This window comes from Myodes glareolus, chromosome 10 (genome assembly GCF_982192425.1).
Source record: "Myodes glareolus chromosome 10, mMyoGla1.1, whole genome shotgun sequence".
Classification (NCBI taxonomy): Eukaryota; Metazoa; Chordata; class Mammalia; order Rodentia; family Cricetidae; genus Myodes; species Myodes glareolus.
The window spans coordinates 21,850,829-21,871,649 of record NC_142035.1 but is presented as its reverse complement, the minus strand read 5'-3'; the positions used below and the strand labels follow the sequence as shown (position 1 = coordinate 21,871,649).

The window sequence follows — 20,821 nt, the reverse complement described above, 5'->3', positions numbered from 1 at the left end:
TTTCCAGTCCCAAATAATAACCTTTAGAAACAATCAAACACCCTATGAGTGGAAAGTTTGGGTTGTATAGTTGACTTTTTGTGAAAATATCAGTCTTTTAAAGAAACTTTCCGGAACGGCTGCGCACTAACTTTTCTTTCTTTTTTTTTTTTTCTTTTAATGCGCACTACCTTTTCCTTAGCTGTGGAACACTTCAGTTGCTTGGAACCCTTGACAGTGTTGGATACTGCTGACTGTATTAGTGGACGTTTAGCAATATTTGCGCGTGTCTTACTCAGCAACAATGTTGATCATGTTTTCATTTGTTTATTTCCCATTTGTACATTTTTTTTGATGAGGAATCTATTAAAATTTTATTACCCAATTTTTTTTTTAACCAGGTCTCTGCAGTTGGTTGTTGGTTTATGGTTTTTTGTTTGTATGTTTATTTGTTTTCTGAAACAGGGCCTCACTATGTAGCCCTGGCTTTCCTGGAATTCACTATGTAGACCTCCTACTTCTGCCTCCCAAGTGCTGAGACTAAAGGCGTGAGCTACCATACCTGGTTGTTGGTATGTAGTCTGATTTTTTTCTTGTCTGTGTGTTTTCTTTAGCTTTAGTGCTAAGGCTCTAGCCCAGGATACCATGCATATTAGGCCTGTACTCTACTACTGAGCCCAGACCTAAGGTTTTTTTTTTATTATTTTTTTTTATTGAGCTATATATTTTTCTCCTTTCCCTTCCCGATCTAAGTGTGACTCTTAAGTGACCACTGATGGCTCTCTTCACTGACTTCAATAAGTAAGACATAACAGCAACAGCAAAGACATGGTAAAACTATTGACAATGTACATTTTGCAGACATAACACTTTGGGTGTGTGGTAGCCATGGTTGGCAGCAAACTCATAATGTGGCTGAGGATGACCTTGCACTTCATATCCTCCTGCCTCTGTTTCCCAAGTGCTGGGATCACAAGTGTGTGCCACCATACCAGATGTGACACATCTTAAACTTTAGTAACCTTTTCTCTGTCATTAAGTTTGGATAATCAACAAATCAACAAGTCAAGTTCTACTTTGCCACATATGCCAATTTTATGGTATAAATACTCCAAAATCACTGCTAAAATCAAGCTACAAATGTTTCCCTTCTTACATTCTGCTGGTGAGGTACTCCATGTGTACAGACAATAACAAATGCTCAGACATTGGTAATCAGATCAGGAAATGAGTCTTTATTTCAGTATGTTTTCTTTCCCTTTATGGCTGTAATTATGTTCTAAATAGCTAGATTTAACCAGTTTGCAAAATTCTTGAAAACTTAACAGCTGGCTCTTTCTCTAGCACATCATTGGCTTGTCTTATTACTGAATTGGTAGAATTCTTTAAGTGTATTCTAGCTCGGCACTTACAGGGAACCATGGAGTTGGTCTGGTCTAGCTATCTTAAGAGGTATGTGTCATAGGTTTTTCAGGTTAGAGTCTCCTGGGGCATTGTGTACCTTCAGTTCCGGAGAGATTCAGGGACTCTTCAGGCAGTGAAGCATTTAGGCAGCTTTGTGTTTCTCTGTATTTTCCCTTAGAAATCCCTTGGAAGTCTGACAGGACAATTAGTCTTGGACATTAATCTTGTGTACCCTGTATAGCTTGCGAAGGTCATTGTATCCTGGCAACTACTACAGCATTGATCCTGGAAACCACCATTATATTCTGTTTCTGATAAAGGTATAAAAAGTCCGATTGCTCTCAATAAGATTGTTACAGCCTCAGTCTTGCTGTGGCCCCTCCAGCCCAAGGCTGGTTCAATGCCTCAACCATACATATCAAGTAACCTTGGCCTGGAGAGTAAACGTAGGCCTTACAGGCACTACCTGATATCACTTTCTGGGATAATGAAAACATCTGTCAAATCGCCCAGTACAACATCTGCTGGCTACCCTGGTTGAGTTAGTGAGCGTTTGAAACATAGCTAGTACAACTGAGGAGCTGAATCTTAAATTTTCCTTATTTTGATAGTGCAAAGTGGAATAACTGCGTGGGGCTAATGACTACTACGTGGAGGAGTGGCACTGACTAGACACAGAACTGACTCTCGTCTACGTGGCTGAAGAATATCTGGGGCAACACTAAAGATAGGAAGAATTCCACTACTGTACCACTCTCGACATGCTCACAATAGTTAAAAGCAGATTGTAGCCAGCAGGCGATAGTAACAGTGCACACCACTGCACACATCACAGAGTAAGGGCAGAGGAAATGAAATCATGTATGTAGAATGCTCTTTCCCCCTACCCTCCCATACCTTTCGTACCCACTAAATAAACCCCATACCCAAGCTCTCTCCACATGGTGCATCTGTCTGTCTCTTGCCGGCCGAGGCCTCTCCCAGGGGCAGTGGGACCTGCCAGGGTCACCCGCGCCGTGGTAAATCTTTCACCAGCTGTACTGTAAATGCTCAGTAACTGGAGCTACGTTCTAGTTTGGCCTTCCCTTTTGAGTCTGTTAAATTTGCAGATCAGGGCATCCCTCTATCCTCACCAGAGAAGTTTCTTGGAGTAGATGGCAGCCAACACAGAAACCCACTACTGATCAACCTGCGGACTTGGGAAATCTCAGCCCTAGAGGGGATGTCTATCTCATACTCCTCACCTCAAAGCTCAGGGATGTGGAAGAGGAGTAGTAAGATTTTAAGAACCAGAGGTGGTGAATGGCTCCAGAGAGACAGCATTTTCCAAATACAACAGGGGAAGATGCAATACGAACTCGAACTCACGAAGATCGCCAAGAGTATGCAGGATATCTGCAGAAACTCAAGCTACACAAAGCCCCAGGACAGAGAAGGGGAAGTGGGCACAAAAGACCCTCAGCCAAAAAGCTATTCATAATTGACAGCTAAGGGAGAAGAAAAGTCAGTTGTTTTTTCCAATAGAGTAACTCTGGGTATATCAACCACTCACTCTCCAGGGCAGGGCTCCATGCTTAGTTTATTTTTGATTTTTTTTTAAGAAAGGGAGAGAAATAGAGCATGAAGTTGAGTGGGTAGGGAGCTGGGGGAAGGGAATGAAGATGATCAAAATGTAGTGTATGAAATTCTCAAGGAATAAAATCTTCTTTAAAATGCTCCTCGGAGTTACTGTATGGCTCACTAGCTTGAAAAATGGGTAAAATCCACTCATAAGCCAGTTATTAACAATCTAAGTAATCCTTCTACCATACTTGCCTAAAGGGCTCAAAATCACGTCACTGTATTCCTCTCCTCCCTTCACACGGCTTTAAAATTGGCCGGGCTGCCGGGGAGACGTGAGATTGACAGCGCCTCCGGCCACTCACTAGCACCGGCCAATCAGAGGCGGCCCCGTCTCAGGCCCAGCCCAAGTCCCCGTCCAATCGCGTCCGGGTGGCGGCCAGAGCCGGACGGTTGGGAGGTAGTCGGTTCCAAGTGCACCACGGCGCGGGGGAGACTGCGGGTTCTCAAGCAGCAACCCTGAGAGCGGCTCGCACGCCACGACTGGACCCGCCACGCCGCGGCTGCTGCGAGCGTCCCTGCCCAGTGCGGCCGCCGAGACTGACCTTTGCCGGGAGCCCATCCCGGCAGCCGGCGTGTGCTGCAGGTCCTTGGCGTCCCCTCCGGCGCGCTCTTGGAGCCGCTTCCCAGAGCGGAAGTCTGCCTGCTCGGGCTCCGGTGGGGCCTGCTCGGAGGAATGGCGCCGCCGGGTGAGGCGTTGCGCATGGCTCAACAGTGGGGCCCCGCGGCCGACACGCTTTGGGGAGCGGGGCGTCGCCCGCGGGAGGCTAGTGCGAACCACACGGGCGCCGGCCAGGCGCGGTTCCCCTCCCCTACGGGGCAGGGGCATGGGCTCGGGCGCTTTCGGGGTCGTGGGTGTGACGGAGGGCTGCGAGCTCTGGTGAAGTGCCGGCGACCCGAAGGGTTGGTGCGAGAGTGGGGGTGTGTGCTACGCGTGGCTACGGGTCCCCGCGAGGCCCAGCGCGAACCGCGGCAGCGCGGACCCCGGGCCTGGCCTCCTTCATTCATTGGAGTGGTACCTGCGGCCTACAACCTGTCTGGGAGCCGCACTTGGCGTCCTGAAAGCCTTTTCACCACGTCACTGCACTTTCTTGGGGTTTTGGTTCTTTCTCCCTGACAGGGACAGACGACTCACCTAGCCTAATGCCTAGGCTATGAAGTAATACTAGAGGTGCAGACCTGTAACCGGCCGCATAGTCACTGTGAGACCAGGTGCCAGGGACTTAACCTCTCTGCACCCCAGTTTCTCAGCTGGTATCTGCTTCGTAAGAGCTGTGTGAGATGGTATGCTGTGCTTGCTTTTAACAGTGCAGGGTAGATGTGAATGGACACAGTAGTGTGGATCTTAGTGTCGTCTTTTTCAAAATCACCATTTGGGTGTATCTGGCTATTCCCCCTGGTTGAGGAGTAGTTGGGATCCCGGAACACAGAGAACAAAACTTGCTATTTCACTCTTCGATTTGGTAGTCAAGTGGTTAGACAGAATTTGTATCGAAACTGTGTCCAGTTTGAGTCTCAGTTACATGTCTTAGGGCAGGGTCTAGGGAGCTGGGTTCAGGCCCCAGCACTGAGAGAAAAACAAGTTCATGGTACACAGAGGATCCTCTATATATTGCTGGATACTGCACATTATAGAGCGCTTTGACTTTTCAGTTTAGCGTCGGCGCTGAGAGGGACTATACCCAGACCCAGGGAACGAATTCTGCACTAAGCCATTACCTCTGAGCATACTGGCTTCTCACTTTTTAAAGCGCTTTCACATTTAGGTTAGCAAACACACCAAGACTTACATGTAACTACTGTTCCTAGAAGAGTAATTCTCTGTGAGTTATGTATTCTGTCAACATTCTCAAAAAGAAAGAAAAAGGTAGGGGGCTATCAAGATGTAGGGGGGTCAAGGTTCTTGTCATTGAGCCCTGTTGATAAGGGATTGATAAGATGACCCAAGGAGCTGGAGCTTCAGATGGAACTATGTGATAGAAGGAGAGAACTGACTCCCAAGTTTTCCTATGACCTCACCCCACCCCCAGTTTAATTTAATTTTTTAAGTGGAATACGGACTCTGTAGTGTTGACTGGGTTGAATCCAACCAAGACCAGCCATGTATAAGCTACTGTAATCCTCAGTTTTCTTCTTTGTAAAGCAATGCCTTTAAAGGATTCTAATTCAGATTAAATTTGAGCTATAGGCAAAGCATTTAGGGCCATTGATGTTAGTCTTGTAATTGCCTTTTAATGCTTTTAACTCTGGTGACAGGCAATTCACTCTTTCATGTTTCATGACAGCCTATTCACAAGGTTCCCTCGGTTTTTATTTTTAATGAAAGATAGATGCCATTCCTACAATTTCTTCCTGTCCCCTGGGGGATCACAGATGGGACTGGATTTTCTTTCCATGTATTCGTTAAATATTTACTCGGTGCATACCATACCTGGCAGTCTGTAAGATTTGGAAATACTGAAATAAACATGAGAAATAGTTTTTAGCCTCCTCCTGCTCCAGGGGCCTAGAGCTTACAGATAAGCAGAGAAATCAGCCTTCATATTCATCTTATTATTATTCTTATTTTGTCATGAAACAGGGTTTCTCTGTGTAGTCCTGACTGTCCTGGAACTCGCTTTGTAAACCAGGCTGGCCTCAAACTCAAATCCACCTGCCTCTGTGCATCCTGGGTGCTGGGACTAAAGACGTGCGCCTTTGCTGAGTGGCTATACCAGCAAGTACAATCATGGAAGCAGCAGCTGATACTGTACAGAGTGCTCTTTACAGGACAGTCATTATTCTAGAACCTTTCTCCCTTAACTCCTAACAAGCCCAGGGGTGACACTTGTCATCTTTATGCCTGAGAGCTAAGGCGGTGGCTGGTTCCTCTGTAGCCCAGAGGCTAGGTTCTTCATTGTACTGGGGCAGAACTCATCCCAACAATACTGAAGCTGAAAGCTGAAATTAAGGAGAACCTAAAAAGTATGTTGGGTAGGAATGTGGCTCCTTAAGGAACAGGCTAGAAAGAGAAAGCTGTTGGAGTGGCCGGGGAGGAGTTTGGTTGAGAGGGAAACACGATTTAAGGATTCAGGATTTGTTCTGTCCTGGGAAGTTTTACTTGGGAATGGTGTGGTCTTGTTCTTCAGATTCCTGGAGCTTGCAGGAAAGATTGTCTTGGTTGTCGAAGATGGAGGTCATCATTCCCCCATCTCGAGGCTAAACCTGTATTCCCTACCCATTCCCACATGGTTGGGCTCCCAGACCTTAGTGCATCATTGTTGGGACTGGGACCCAGGGTAATGTGGCATGTACTTAATAGCCATTTCTCTCCAAGGTTCAAGTGCTGTCTTCCTGTTGGCCCTGACAATCATAGCCAGCACCCAGGCTCTGACACCTACCCACTACCTCACCAAGCATGATGTGGAGAGACTGAAAGCCTCGTTGGAGCGCCCTTTCACAAATCTGGAGTCTGCCTTCTACTCCATCGTGGGACTCAACAGTCTTGGGGCACAGGTGCCAGATGTCAAGGTAATGCTGCCTTTCTTCTGTTTATAGTGTTTTGGGAGAGCCTAATCTTTCTTTCTTCCTTTCTTTTATTAAATGAGTGCTCTATCTGCATATATGCCTACTTGCCAGAAGAGGGCATCAGGTCCCATTATGGAAGGTTGTGAACCATCATGAGGTTGCTGGGAATTGAATTCAGAACCTCTGAAGAGGAGCCAGTGCCTTTAACCAGCTGAGCCATCTCTCCAGCCCCCAGCTGGGTGTTTCTAAGGGAAAGGAGAAAAGTGAGTCAGAGCCTCTGAAATTTACCAGAACTCTATCTGTGAAACTGCTCAATACAGTGTTTTTGGTTTGTGTACTTCTTAGCCACTGAGCCATCTCCCCAGCCCCATAACATGTGCTTGTAAAGTGCTAGGTGCATGGCTAACAACTCTTAAAGGAGCTCAAGGTGGAGGACTCACATGCATTAATCAGTGACAGCCATTGTGTCCGGCAGTTTGGACTTATTCTACTTTTGGTGAGCAGAATACAGTGCAGTAAAAATACTTTCTGAATTTAGGAACTATTGTTGTTTTACTTTTTACTCTTTGAAGGCTCACCACCCAGTTTCCAAATAAATACAGAGACTTATTCTTACTTATGAATGCCCAGCCTTAGCTTAGGCTTCTTTTTAGCCAGCTTTCCTTAAATTATCCCATCTACTTTTTGCCTCTGGGCTTTTACCTTTCTCTATCCTATATACCTTTCTTCCCTTCTTACTCCATGGCTGGTTCTGTGGCTTGTGACTGGCCCCTGGTGTCATCCACTCCTTCTCCTTTTCTCCTTCTTCCCTCTTCTCTTGAGCCCAGATTTCTTCTTCTATTTATTCTCTCTGCCTGACAGCCCTGCCTATCATCTCTCCTGCCTAGTTATTTGTTGTTCAGCTCTTTATTATACCATTCAGGGGTTTTAAGCAAACAGAGTAACACAGCTTTACAGAGTTAACCAAAAGCAGCATAGAAGAATGCCACACATCTTTGTATCATTAAACAAATGTTCCACAGACGAAACACTTGGAGCACATCTTGAACTAATATTCTACAACAAGGAACAGCTAAGGGGTGTGTAGCCATTACAAAATCATGGACAGTTAGACTAAGGCATTCTCCCTGAGTATTTCTTGTTTTCTATGACTTCATAAGAAATTCCCATAGATTTAGGATTTGAAAACCACCCATTCATGTAGTAAAATGGCTCAGTGAGTAAAGGTACCTGCTGCCAGAGCTGGTGACCTTAGCGAGTTCACCTCTCAGAACTCACATGGTGAAGGGAGAAAACCAATTCCTACAGGTTGTTTATGACAAAGATCAAGCTCAGTTTGTCAAGCTTGGCAACATGAAGCTTTGCTAGCTGAGTCATCTCATTGACCATAGTACTACTATTCATTATAGTATGCATCCTTGATTGTCAGGATGCTTTGATGTGCTTCTGCTTCTTCCTCGGGATTGTTGGTCCATAAGGGTGGAGGGAGCAGAAGCGAGGAGCAGAGTTTGGACGGCTGTGGATGTGACAGAGACAGAGACAGCCCTCCAGGAGATGAGTTAGCTTTATTAAATAAAGCTAATCTACTTAGCTTTATTCCTGAATATAGGGAATATATAGAATTGGGAAGCCTAGGGACAAACCCTAATTTGCATCAAGTGACATGCTCCTATCATAAAGCTTCGTATGTGGCAGCAGGGTCCCATAGCAGAGGGTCACGCTAGAGATAAATCAGGCATCCAGGCTTAGAGACAGCTTTCAGATAAGGTCAGTCCTTTGAACCAAGGGACAATCTCCACATAAAGGCAGGTAGAGAGCAGGAAGTCTCACTATTAGGGAGGGAGTCTCCATGTCATCTAACTTTGGAGAAAACTGCCAGGCTGTGATAGACTGTAACCTCTGACCAGCAAGACCTCCCAACACTTTGAGATATTTTTGCTACATCACTAATACTGAAAGTATTATATGATAAGGTGTTTCCACACAAAAGCTCATCATTTATGCTGTTGCCTTGCTTTTTGCTTTATTTCAAGAGTCAGTGGCAACTAGTAGAGGTTTTGTATTGTAAAATGTAACAAATGAAGTTGGACCAATGTCAGATTTTAGTTGGATTTGTGTTTGAGGCTTGTAGAGGAGTGAGGCTCTCATAGTGCCTTCTGAGCTGTGGCATGGAGTTCCACATGAAATTTAGGTTGAATGCATTCCTTTACAATTGTTCCCTCCTGGTGTTGTAAGTTTGAGGGGCCATCGATTAGGGCTTGTGGTGTGAACTGAAGTTTGAGGGGCCATCAATTAGGGCTGGCGGTGTTTGAGGGGCATCGATTAAGGCTGACAGTGTGAACTGAAGTGTGAGGGGCCATGATTAGAGCTGGCAGTGTGAACTGAAGTGTGATGGGATATCGATTAGGGCTGACAGTGTGAACTGAAGTGTGAGAGGCCATCAGTTAGGACTGATGGTGTGAACTGAGATGTGAGGGGCCATCGATTAGGGCTGATGGTGTGAACTGAATTGTGAGGGGCCATCATTAGAACTGGCATTGTGAACTGAAGTGGAACTGGGAAGAGAAGCCAGCAGCAGCTTGAGAGACAAAGGATGAATGCGTTTGTTTAAATTAAGACTTGAACTTTAGGAATGCATTATGGCTTGTCAGTTGAGGGAGAGGGATTATGCTGATGAGATAATGGAGAGAGCAACCTCTGCAAAGCCTGGGGCTTAGTAGTGCTTGAAGTGTTGCCTAGTGGTTGATGTCTCGGGCAGCTGGAGCAGGGGCATTAGAAACAGTGGCAGAGGAAATGCTTGCTCAGTGTGAGGTCTAAGAGGAGACTAGAGGGGCTGGGAGCTGATGCTGGAGGAAGCGAGGGGAGGGTGGGCAGGAAAGAGACATGTAGGGCATGATATCTGATTACATTTAGGGGACTGACAGGAAGGAAGGTAGAAGAAAGCACAGTGGTTCTTTGCTCAGGAGGATGTTGAGACCCTTGGGGTTTTACCAAAGGGCACAGAAGCCAAGGTGAGGATGTGTGTGGAGTGGTAATGTCTGGAATGTGGAGAACAGCTACAGTTAGAGCCAAGTATTCCCTAGAAGAGCTAGTCAAAGCCTCAGCCCTGGGCTGGAGAGAGCAGCACTCATGGAAGGTCCGTAGCATGTTTTATTATTCCACACTCCCGCTGCTGTTAAAGCTGTGCTGCCCACATCATGAAGTCCTTGTAAGCATCAGAGGAAGACTGGTGCTGAGTCTACTCCATTTTAGCAGCTTCTTCCAGTAGGGATATAGCCAGGCTATCTGGATTTGAAGGCCATTTCTCCAAGTTAGGAGCAACCTCAATTGAGCTGCTTGCTTCTCTATGAACTTAAGATAGTAAAAATGTCCATGCAGAGGGTCTTTTAAATCCCTTAGAGGCACTGTGACTCTCATTCAAAGTGCTGGGGAAGAAGGTACCTTAGCACTTTGGGCACCTGGTGCTGTCTTTTCATTAGAGCACCAGAGGGCAGCAGAGCACTTCTTAGCATCTTTGTTGTGTGTGGAAAGCATTCCCTCATAGAGTAACCAGTTTCCTTTTCAGACCCCGCTTTATACACGATGGAGTACTTGGTTTCTTTTACCCCTACCCCAGCTCTTTTGTTTGTTCAGTTTGGTTTTGGTTTTCTGAGACAAGGTTTCTCTGTAGCTTTGGAGCCTGTCCTGGAACTTGCTGTAGACCAGGCTGGCCTCGAGATCCTCCTGCCTCTGCATCCTGAATGCTGGGATTAAAGGTGTGCACCACCACCATCCTACCTTCCTTCTGGTTCTTTCATACTGCACTCAAGTTGAAACTCCTTTGTTTTAAGGATCTTAGTTTTTTTCTAACATTTTTTAAAAGATTGTTTTTGTTTGTTTGTTTTTGTTCTGAGTGAGGTAGCCCTGCAGGGACACATGACACAATGTAGCCTAGCCGCTTGGTCTCACTCACTTCTACTTTTTCCTAGAGGTTCCTTCTGTGATATTGTTGTTATTGTTTTGTTTTGTTTTGAAACAAGGTTTCTCTGTATAACATCCCTGGCTATCCTGGAACTAGCTCTATATCCCAGGCTGGCCTTGAACTCACAAAGATCCTCCTGCCTCTGTCTCCCAAGAGCTGGGATTAAAGGCATGTGCCACCACTGCCTGGCTTTTCTGTGATTTTAGGGTCTTGCGCATGCTAGGCAAATATCTGAGCAACACCCCCAGTACCAAATGATACACCCACTTTTGACTGGATCGGCCAAAAATTTTGAACGGCTGGAGGGGTGGGTTGTTGTTATTTTTGAGACAGTGTCTCTCTACATAGCCCTGATTATCCTAGAATTCACTGTGTAGACCAAGCTGGCCTCAAACTCACAGCCTATTTCTGCCTTCCAATTACTGGGATTAATGGCATGTGCCACCATTATTTTTATACTATCTCATTTAAAATAAATGTTTAGCAGTGTAACTTTTCTCCCTTGCAGTTCAGCAGAACAGAAGTGGCTAGAATTTTGTTTTGTGCTCGCTTACTGTGTTGAGCGCAGTGTTCTTAGGCAACCAGCACTGAGTACCTGCAGCCAGTGCTTTGGGAAGCACAGGGCAAAGTGGGGGCTGTCATCTATCATGGGATGAGTATAAACAATGGCTCTATGAGACAGGTGCAGAGGCGAAGGGAAGATCTCATTTGGCAGACAGAAGACAAGGAAAAGGTGCCAGGCAGAAATCACCAAGGGCAGGAAAACAGTTCAGGAGAAAGTGCAGGAAAAGAGAATAAGATTCTGGGGCCTGAGGTGGGCCCTCCTGATGAAGCTGCCACAGCAGGGGGTGGGGGATGCCACTCAGACATTGTATACTATGTTGGCAACCTTGGTTCTTTTCTGGGAATGATGGGAACCATGGAAGCCTGTAATAGTAATGCAACATGGGTACTTTGTATTTCATAGAGTTTAGCCTTACAGTGTGTGGAATAGATCACATGCCTTGAGGCAGGTAAAAAAAAGGACTGTAACAGTCAGGGGAAGGTTGACAAGTACCTGCCCTAGGGCAGAGACAAGCCAAGGGTCAGTTGAATAGGAAAGTAGGAAGTAGACTGAGTAGCCTTGGAGGGAAGAGACTAGCCAACAGCGGTTCCCCAGGGTCTGGTCTGGGTGGTGGGATGCATGAGGATGCTGTGCTTGAGCCAGGAAGGCAGGTGAAAAAGGAGAAGGCCTTAAGTCACTTTTGATTGGTTGTTTCACTTGGCTTTGGAGACATGGCACTAGAAAACCGGCGACACCTGGTGTCAGGACACTCTCACTCTGCGCTTTGACAGCCACTTGATACTCGCGTCCCAGTTATGGTGTATGTGAAGGGCCTGTGCTCATCAGGAGGAAGAGCCCTGTGATACCCGCACACACAGGTCACAGGTCACTTGTTAAATGGTGTCTATCCATCTCAGGCCTGCTGTTTCCTGTGTGAAGAAGTCAGCAGTTTGGGGTAATAGTGTCCTGTGCAAAATAACTGTTGAGGACTGGAGAGATGGCTCAGCGGTTAAGAGCATTGCCTGCTTTTCCAAAGGTCCTGAGTTCAATTCCCAGCAACCACATGGTGGCTCACAACCATCTGTAATGGGGTCTGGTGCCCTCTTCTGGCCTGCAGACATACACACAGACAGAATATTGTATACATAGTAAATAAATAAATATTTTTAAAAAGTAACTGTTGAAAAACAATTATATCTCAAATAATTCACACTGTAAACCTCCATAAATGGTTTAGAATTTTATTTATTCCGTGAGCACTTTTTCCTTTCCGACTTACTGCATTATGTCATTGCTTATCTCTGACTTTCCCTGTTTAGAAAGCATGTACCTTCATCAAGTCTAACCTTGACCCCAGCAACGTGGATTCCCTCTTCTATGCTGCCCAGTCGAGCCAGGTTCTCTCAGGCTGTGAGGTGAGCCCAGGTTCCTATACTGCCTTTTATCTATCTATCTATCTGTTTGTTTGTTTGTTTGTTTATATGCAGTAAGGTGCATTTTTAGAGGGAGCATAATGTCAGATTGTTAATATAATTTTTAAAATTGAGGAGTTGTTGGTGTAGGTTGGAACATGATTTTTATTCCTGTAAGAAAATGTTTTTTCCTTTAAGGGTTTGCTATAGTGACTTTTAGATTGCTTTTTCTTACAGTTCTCATCTCTTCCGGGAGACCTTGAGATTTTCATGACTTGCTCAGCCTGCTCTCTTATAAACCTCAGGACCACCTGCCCAGAGGTGACACCACCTACAATAGTCTGGGCCCTCCCACATCAATTTTTAATCAAAAAAAAAAAAAAATGTTCTGCAGACTTGCCTACAGGCTAGTTTTATTGAGGCATTTTCTCAGTTGAGGTTCTGTCTGCCCAAGTAAGTCTAGCTTGTGTTAAATTGATAAAAAATCACTCAGAACAGAGGTAGTGTTAACTCTGTGAACATTTAATTCAGGGGGTGCTTGGTGGTCATGGTTTTAACAGCCATGCTTATACTGTTGTCAGTATGCCTTTCACAGAGTGTCAGAACCTGCTCTAGCTCTGTCTGCCGTTCCTTCCTCAGATATCTGTTTCAAATGAGACCAAAGATCTGCTTCTGGCAGCAGTCAGTGAAGACTCCTCTGTTGCCCAGATCTACCATGCAGTTGCAGCGCTCAGTGGCTTTGGCCTTCCCTTGGCGTCCCATGAAGCCCTTGGTGCCCTTACCGCTCGTCTCAGCAAGGAGGAGACTGTGCTGGCGTAAGTTGTCTGTTGGAACACTTCCTGAGCATCATTTGATTTGTATTGGTGACTAACCTGAGAGGGTTCATTCATTGCTGCAGCACGCATTTCTGGACATCTGCTGTGTGCCAGGTGCTCTGCTAGATGTGGCAGATACCATTATGTTGATGCGTGCGTGGGTGTGTGTGTGGGTTTGCATCGGGAGGCCAGAGGTAATACCAGGTGTCTTCCTCAGTTACTTTCCACCTTTTTTCATATTTGTTTTTTATTTGAGGCAGGGTCTTACTATGTAGCCCTGGCTGTCCTGGAACTCGCTATGCAGCCTAGGCTGGCCTTGAGCTCACAGAGATCTGCCTGCCTCTGCTTCCTGAGTGCTGGAATTAAAGGCATGTACTACCTCCTGGCATTCTACTATGTTTTTTGAGACAAGCTGGTTAATGAGCTCCACAGATCCTCCTGCTAGTGCTGGGGATGCAGACACTGCTGCGTCCAGCTTCTACATGGGTGCTAGGAGTCTGAGCTAAGGACTTCAGACTTGTGTGGCAGCACTTACCAATGAGGCCATCTCCCTATTCCCGGTGACTGGCGCTTGGATTAAGGCAGAAGGGTCTGGTCCTTGGCCTTGAGGAACTCTCACAGACATTATCTTCAAGCTCTTCAGGCAGAAGGCAAAGGCTGAGGCAGTGCAAGCCACCCATCATAGAGAGATAGGCTGGAGGGTGGAGCAAGGGTCGATTATCAAAGGCCAATGAGGCCAGTGAGCTGCGTACAGTTTCTGGTGAGGCTTGGTCAGGGCTGTTGGGATGTGGACACTAGGGATTCTGTGAAGAACAGGGCCTTACTGGATCTCTTGGAGTTGTGAGGATCAGCGTCTATTGGGCACATGGATTCTCAGGGGATAACATAGTCTAGAAATTAGACTCTGGTCCTCTGCAAAGGGCATAAGTGTGTGTGTGTGTGTGTGTGTGTGTGTGTGTAGAGAGAGAGAGCCTCCCCATTTAATTGTAACCTCTGATGTGGAGTACCTGGAGCTCTGTCATACTGGCTAGTTTTTTGTTTTTGATTTTTTGTTTTTTGTTTGTTTGTTTTCTTTTTTTAAATATTTTTTATCTTATTATGTATACAATATTCTGTCTGTGTGTATGCCTGCAGGCCAGAAGAGGGCACCAGACCCTATTACAGATGGTTGTGAGCCACCATGTGGTTGCTGGGAATTGAACTCAGGACCTTTGGAAGAGCAGGCAATGCTCTTAACCTCTGAGCCATCTCTCCAGCCCGTTTGTTTGTTTTCAATACAGGGTTTTTCTGTGTAGCCCTGGCTGTCCTGGAACTCACTCTGTAGACCAGTCTGGCCTTGAATTTACAGAGATCCACCTGCCTCTGCCTCCAAAGTGCTGGGATTAAAGGCATACACCACCATTGCTTGGCTGTACTGGCTAGTTTTATATCAACTTGACACAAGCTTTTGTTATCTGAGAGGAGGGATCTCAATTGAGAAAATACCTCCATAAGATCGGATTGTAGGAAAATTTGTAGTGTATTTTATTAATTAGTGACTGGTAGGGGAGGACCTAGACCTAGTCCCTTGTGGTTGGTACCATTTCTGGGCTGGGTGGTTCTGGGATCTATAAGAAAGCAGGCTGAGCAAACCATGGAGAGCAAGCCAGTGTATGGTGATCCTGCCTCAGCTCCTGCCTCCAGCTTCTTGCTCTGTTTGAGTCCTTGCCTTGGCTTTCTTTGATGATGAACTATGATGATACAGAAGCGTAACCCAGTACATTCTTTCCTCCTCAAGTCACTTTTGGCCATGGTGTTTCAGCACAGCAATTAGAACCTCACTGAGACACCTGTTAATGCTTTAACAGTAAGTTGATGGTGCCAGTTTCTCCTTTCAGAACTGTGGGATTAGGGGCTGGAAATGAAGAGCAGTCGTAAACCATTTACCTACCATACATAAGGCCTACTACCATAAAAATCAAATCAAACCAGGCCCTCGGAGTGGCCCCTGAGTATATCTGTTTGCCCTTATACTACGAACCTGAGTTTGGTTCAGGGAAACCACATGGTGCAAGGAGAGAACCCACTCCTACAAGTTGTCCTCCAACCTGCACATACATGCCAGGGCATGCGCATGCATGTGCACGCCAACAAAAAAGCCAGTTCATTCCCTGAATTTTGTGAGTTGGGAAGCAACAACCAGATTGTTTCTAAACTTGAAGCTTTGTTAAGGGAGCGATCAAGTCAGTTGACGCTCTCATTGTCATTTCAGTCCCTGCTCATGTTACAAGGTCAGTACTGACTTGAGGACTGTGTCTTTCACACACATGCTTTTGTGCATAATTTTCCTGGTGCTTGGCTCTCAGAAGTCTTTTATTTTAGACCACTTGGGTTTTATTTATTTATTGCTTTTATTTTTGTTTTGTTTCTGTTTTTTGAGACAGGGTCTCTACATAGTCCTGGTTGTCCTGGAAGTCATTATGTAGACCAGGCTGGCATCCAACTTAAAGAGATATACCTGCTTCTGCCTCAAGAGTGGTGGGCTAAAAGTACGTACTGCCCTGTCTGGCAGACTACTAGTTTTTGTCTCTATTTATAATCCCTTTTGGTGGGGTTGCATCCACAGTTAGTACCATATGTCATAATGTCACTGTTATACTACCATCTTAAAAAACAAAAACTTCCCATTTCCTGCCAGCTAAAGGGGGACACTCAAGAGATGAGGTAGAGGCAGGCAGATCTCTGAGTCCAGGCCAGATAGAGTTACATAGTGAAACCCTGTCTCAAAAGAAAAAGATTTAACCCCAGCACTTGGGAGGCAGAGGCAGGAGGATCTCTGTGAGTTTGAGGCCAACCTGGTCTACAAGAGCTAGTCTGACTCCAAGGCTATAGAGAAACCCTGTCTCCAAAAACAAAAACAAAACAAAAAAGAAAGAAAGGAAGGAAGAAAGAAAAGAAAACTTTCACAATAGGAAGATGCACAGGAAAGCTAGGCTGCTTTGGAATCAGACACATTTGGCTTTGAGCACTGGGTATGTTCCTCCTTGCTATGGGACTTTGGACCAGTTAATAACGTCCTTTGAGTTCCATCGTACAATGAGGCCAACAATCCTTACACCATGGGTGTGTGTAGAGATGGTGTGTATGCAGAGCCTAGCGCTGAGCTCTTCTTGGGGAATGAGGTGCTTCCTTGCTTGAACTGTACTAACTTCCTAAGCTGCTGTGCTTACATGGTTCCTGAGTCTGACACCCTGGGTGTGACCAATAAAGAGTTAATGAAGACTGAACTATACTTTTGTGTGGCTGTGAGAAAGGGCACATGCTGTGAGTTGGATAGAACTGTGTAAGTCTGTGTTGTCTGCGATACTTCTGTGGCAACAAACTTAATGCCTCCTCTCCTGCAGCCTCAGATGCTCTCCCATCTGACAGCAGCCTTCGTCTTGTAGGGTTATCCTGAAGGTTAGATTGGCAGGATGCTTTTAATTTTATTGAAACTGATTTGGCCAAGTCAATAAAATCTGGTGTAAATTAGTTCTGTCTGTGTTTGGCCTTTATGTGTAAGTGGTGTTGTTCTAGGAAGTGTCTGTTCTTAAGTTTGTCTTGAAAAGCCAGAAGTGTTGGATGAATGGAGCACTTGAACTAAGATCTTTAAACTCATTTCTCTGAGTCATCTGCTGTATGTGAGCAGGACAGAGTTGGCTTTCTCTGTGCTAGAGTGCAGTGTTCCAGAGGGAAGGTTGTTGCTAACTGGGGATAAGTAATGAAAACAGTGATTGACCTCATTATAAACTTCAAAGAAGAGAAAAATGATGTCTTAACTGAAAAGTCCTTTTTTTACTGTCTTAGCAGCTGTTTTTGAGCTGGCATTTATCTTGGGCAGATGGAGAATTTTTATTTTGTTTGGAAATTCAGGTTTCATTTTCTCAAGTGCATTATAATGGCGAGTGTCCTGTAGGAGTCGTTAAATGTTCACAGGACTTCTCTCCTTAAATTGTGACTCTTCTGTCTTCCAACTTGTCATCTTACTGAAATTTGCTTTCCATGGAGGGATGTGAAGTGTATGATCTCAACATAAGTAGACAGATCCTTGCTCTGCATTACCTGATACTGGCTTGATAGGTGGTGATTTACACAGACTCAGGCATCTCTTAGGAATTATCCAGTTCTGTGCTGAAGCAGCAGACCATTTGACCACCAGGGGGCCTCAGCTTCCTTCATTTTACCCAGAGAAGCATTTGTGCTCTCCATCCAGACAATCTGCATTAACAGAAAAAAAAAAATCTAATAAAAATATTACATGTGTAAAACAGCCAGGTTCCACCTTAAAATATTTTGTTATTGTTGTTATTTAGGTGTGTGTGTGTCTATGTGTGTCTATGTGTGTAGGTAGTCACATGTCCTGTGGTACACATGTGGAAATGGAAATCTGAGGAAAAGGTTTTTTGTTGGTGTGTGTGTGTGTGTGTGTGCGTGAGAGAGAGAGAGAGACTGAGTGAGAGAGAGAGAGAGAGAGACTGAGTGAGAGAGAGAGAGAGAGAGAGAGAGAGACTGAGTCTTTCTATATAGCCTGGTTGTCTTGAAACTCACTCTGTAGACCAGGCTGGCCTCAAACTCTCAGAGATCTGCCTGCCTCTACCTCCTAAGTACTGAGATTAAAGGTTTCTGTCCAACAAGTTACACACATCTACCACATGATGCTTCTTTAGTCTTGAGTAAGAAAGACGATTGGCAGGCAGCCAATTTCAGCCTAGCATAATATCCTGTACAAGATAGAGGATGCCTTCGGGCATGTTTCTGTACAGTTAACTAAATCTTAGTCTCAGTGCTCTACTCTTTCTTTACCTTGCAGAACGGTCCAGGCTCTGCAGACAGCATCCCACCTATCACAACAGGCTGACCTGAGGAACATTGTGGAGGAGATTGAGGTATAAATCTGCTTCCCCAAACAAGTCTCTGAGCTCCTGTCTTTGACACCCTTTAAGACAGTCTTGCAAGCAGACACGACTGGTTTCTTTTAGCCAACACTATATCTTTTACATCCATGACTGTTAAGTTCAACATGTTTGTGTTTTTTATATTTAATCAATATATCCTAGAGAATATTTGTTAGGCCAATATTAGATTGTAGAATCAATAAATCTAAAACTCAAATGCTTCTCTTTGCCACTTATGGCTTTGTAATTGTAGGTAAGGTGTTTGATACTCTGAGCCTCAGTTTTCTTGTATGATGGTTACAGGAGCCAGTAAGGTTAAAAGAACCCGTGTATTACTAGCTGCCTGTGGATTTTTTGCTTGAGGCAGTCTGATTATATAGCCCCTATTGGTCTTAAAGTTGGCATCTTCCTGAGCGAGGATTTTAAGTGTGTGCTGCCATCCCTGCACACACACTTTTACTATTGCTCAGTCCTATACACAGGATATTCTGTTCCTTGGGCCACCCTCAAGAGCTGTATGACCAGTGATGACAGGCACTTCTGTCGGTGTCATTGCTGCGTCCTTCACAGGCACAGTAACTGCGTCATTCTGCTCCCCAGGAGCATTGACTGAAGAGAAGTGCTCTACTTCATAGGTGCTATCCACGTGGACAGCCATGGCTCCATCTGTGTTGTGATGCTTCCTGGCAACACCGCAGCCAGGATCACTGTTCTTCCCAAACTGGTGGCTGTTTCAGTACCTTGGCTCTTAGGCTTTGGCAGGAGTGCAGGGACCTACAGGAGGCATGCCACCAGAGCTGCCAGAGACTCTGCCTGTCTGTCCTTCTGTAGAAAGTACTAAGTGGTTATGGTGGTCTTTGGGTTAGTGAGATTTCTCTGAAAGGCCAGCTCTGGGGTAACAGTACTTTTTGTATCTTGTTTCTACTATCTCCGTGTCCCAATATGCCTCCATTTTTTTATGACAGGACCTTGTTGCTCGCTTGGATGAATTAGGGGGCGTGTATCTCCAGTTTGAGGAAGGACTGGAAACCACAGCGTTGTTTATTGCTGCCACCTACAAGCTCATGGATCATGTGGGGACTGAACCATCCATAAAGGAGGTGCCTGTCTGATATTCTCAAGCATGTAACACAAAGGCATTGTTGAGTTTATCTTTCAAGGATGGTTGTTTCCAGAGAGGGCTGCTTCATACCTCAGGGTGTTGTTATTCATGATTTTGGTTAGGTTTTAAGAATGAGAAGTAGAAAGGTGTAATGCCTGTACTAAGAGGCTGACAGTCAGTGTGGTGGGCATATAGTACATTGTCACACCTGTTGGCCTGAGGCACTTGCATGCTGTTAAGCAGGGCAAGGTCAAGTGTATCACCCTGGTTTACTCTCCTTTCTCCTCCTGACAGCCCTTTCTGTCCGTCTCCTGCGTGCTTTCCTCTTTGCTGGCCCCCAGGAAGTACCCTGGACCTCAGAATTGCCTGTTCTCCCCTCTCCCCTTCATCCTTAGCAACAGCTAATTCAGATAATCTCAGCTGCTGGATGTAGTTCTTCATGCTGTTTCCCTGAGAAATGTGTGTGTCTTCCAGATACTGTTAAAAATGAGTTTTATTTGGGTGGGGTAGGGGATGTTTGTTTTAAAGAACTTCTTAGCCTGAATGGTTTTACTTAGAATGTGTGTGATAATATCTTTAAGTAGAGCTTCTCTGTCTCCTGTGTGTGAGAGGTTACTAACCTTTGGTCTAATGTATGTAAAATACAAGCTCTGATACTGAGATTTTTCGAAGAAAGGTTTGAATTTAAAGCTAAGACTCGCATTTCTTTTATGCATTATGCAAATATTATGTAATATTATGTAACCAGCAAATAATATCTATCTTGGGTACCTTGAATTAATTTTCTAATAATTTGCTCATATTCCTGCATTCTTATTGTGTCCATTCCTTCTTTCTAAGCCTAGAAGCTCGAACTATGAAGCTCCCTTTTCACTTCTGTCAGGGTGAACATGAGGAATTCAGGGTTTTCTGGTACAAATATTTGGGGATTTCCTGTATACCTTAACACAGATGGACTGCTGACTCTCTACGTACACAACTTAAACTTTTTCTCGTTTTATTCCCAAGCTGTTACTAGCCAGGTATTTGGCTAGAGTAATTTTGCTGTCACTGCTTTTGATATAACAATTCTGGTAAATAGTCACCCATTTTAACATGTCAATAGCCTACTGACGGAAAAATGTAATTGGTACAATTACAGAAAATTATTTCATGTCGACTGTGAATAACACTGTCAGGAAGAAGGCAGCTTTCTTGTTAGATGGTAGATTTTAAAGAACAAAACTGATTGAAGTAGAAAATATTTCCTCCTGAGCAAACAGCCTCCAGAATTGTAATCATGCCTTTTAGGGCCACTTGTTTTAAAATTGCTTTTCATTTTTCTCTTTTATGCAGCCCTCGAGGTCTTAATGGAGACTTAGATTTTAGTTTCTTTCTAGTACACACTTTGACCATATACTTTGCCCTTATAAATACAGAATTGGACCATTTTATTCTCAGAGAGAGGTTAGGAAGGAAGGTAGTCTAGCTGAAAGGTTATGGGAGTAGGGAAGAACAGAATTTCTGTGGCAAGGCTTTGGGACAAAGTTTTCCTTCCTTCCTTTCGTCCCTCCCTTCTGTGCTA

General features: G+C 44.9%; 2 protein-coding genes across 5 annotated transcripts in view; one reads left to right on the top strand and one right to left on the bottom strand.

The window, feature by feature from the left end:
- Mroh8 (maestro heat like repeat family member 8) overlaps positions 1–3,905 on the bottom strand; it is an 84,051-nt gene extending 80,146 nt beyond the window's left edge. For all 3 annotated transcript variants that reach the window (XM_048440884.3, XM_048440887.3, XM_048440885.3), the window contains exon 1: positions 3,549–3,905. In XM_048440884.3, the coding sequence (XP_048296841.3) occupies positions 3,549–3,832 (284 nt within the window). In that variant the 5' untranslated portion in view covers positions 3,833–3,905. The remainder of the gene's footprint in view (positions 1–3,548) is intronic.
- Rpn2 (ribophorin II) overlaps positions 3,561–20,821 on the top strand; it is a 42,286-nt gene continuing 25,025 nt past the window's right edge. For both annotated transcript variants that reach the window (XM_048440890.3, XM_048440889.3), the window contains exons 1-6: positions 3,561–3,692; positions 6,320–6,513; positions 12,335–12,430; positions 13,067–13,242; positions 18,071–18,146; positions 19,121–19,255. In XM_048440890.3, coding sequence (XP_048296847.1) covers positions 3,680–3,692; positions 6,320–6,513; positions 12,335–12,430; positions 13,067–13,242; positions 18,071–18,146; positions 19,121–19,255 — 690 coding nt within the window. In that variant the 5' untranslated portion in view covers positions 3,561–3,679. The remainder of the gene's footprint in view (positions 3,693–6,319; positions 6,514–12,334; positions 12,431–13,066; positions 13,243–18,070; positions 18,147–19,120; positions 19,256–20,821) is intronic.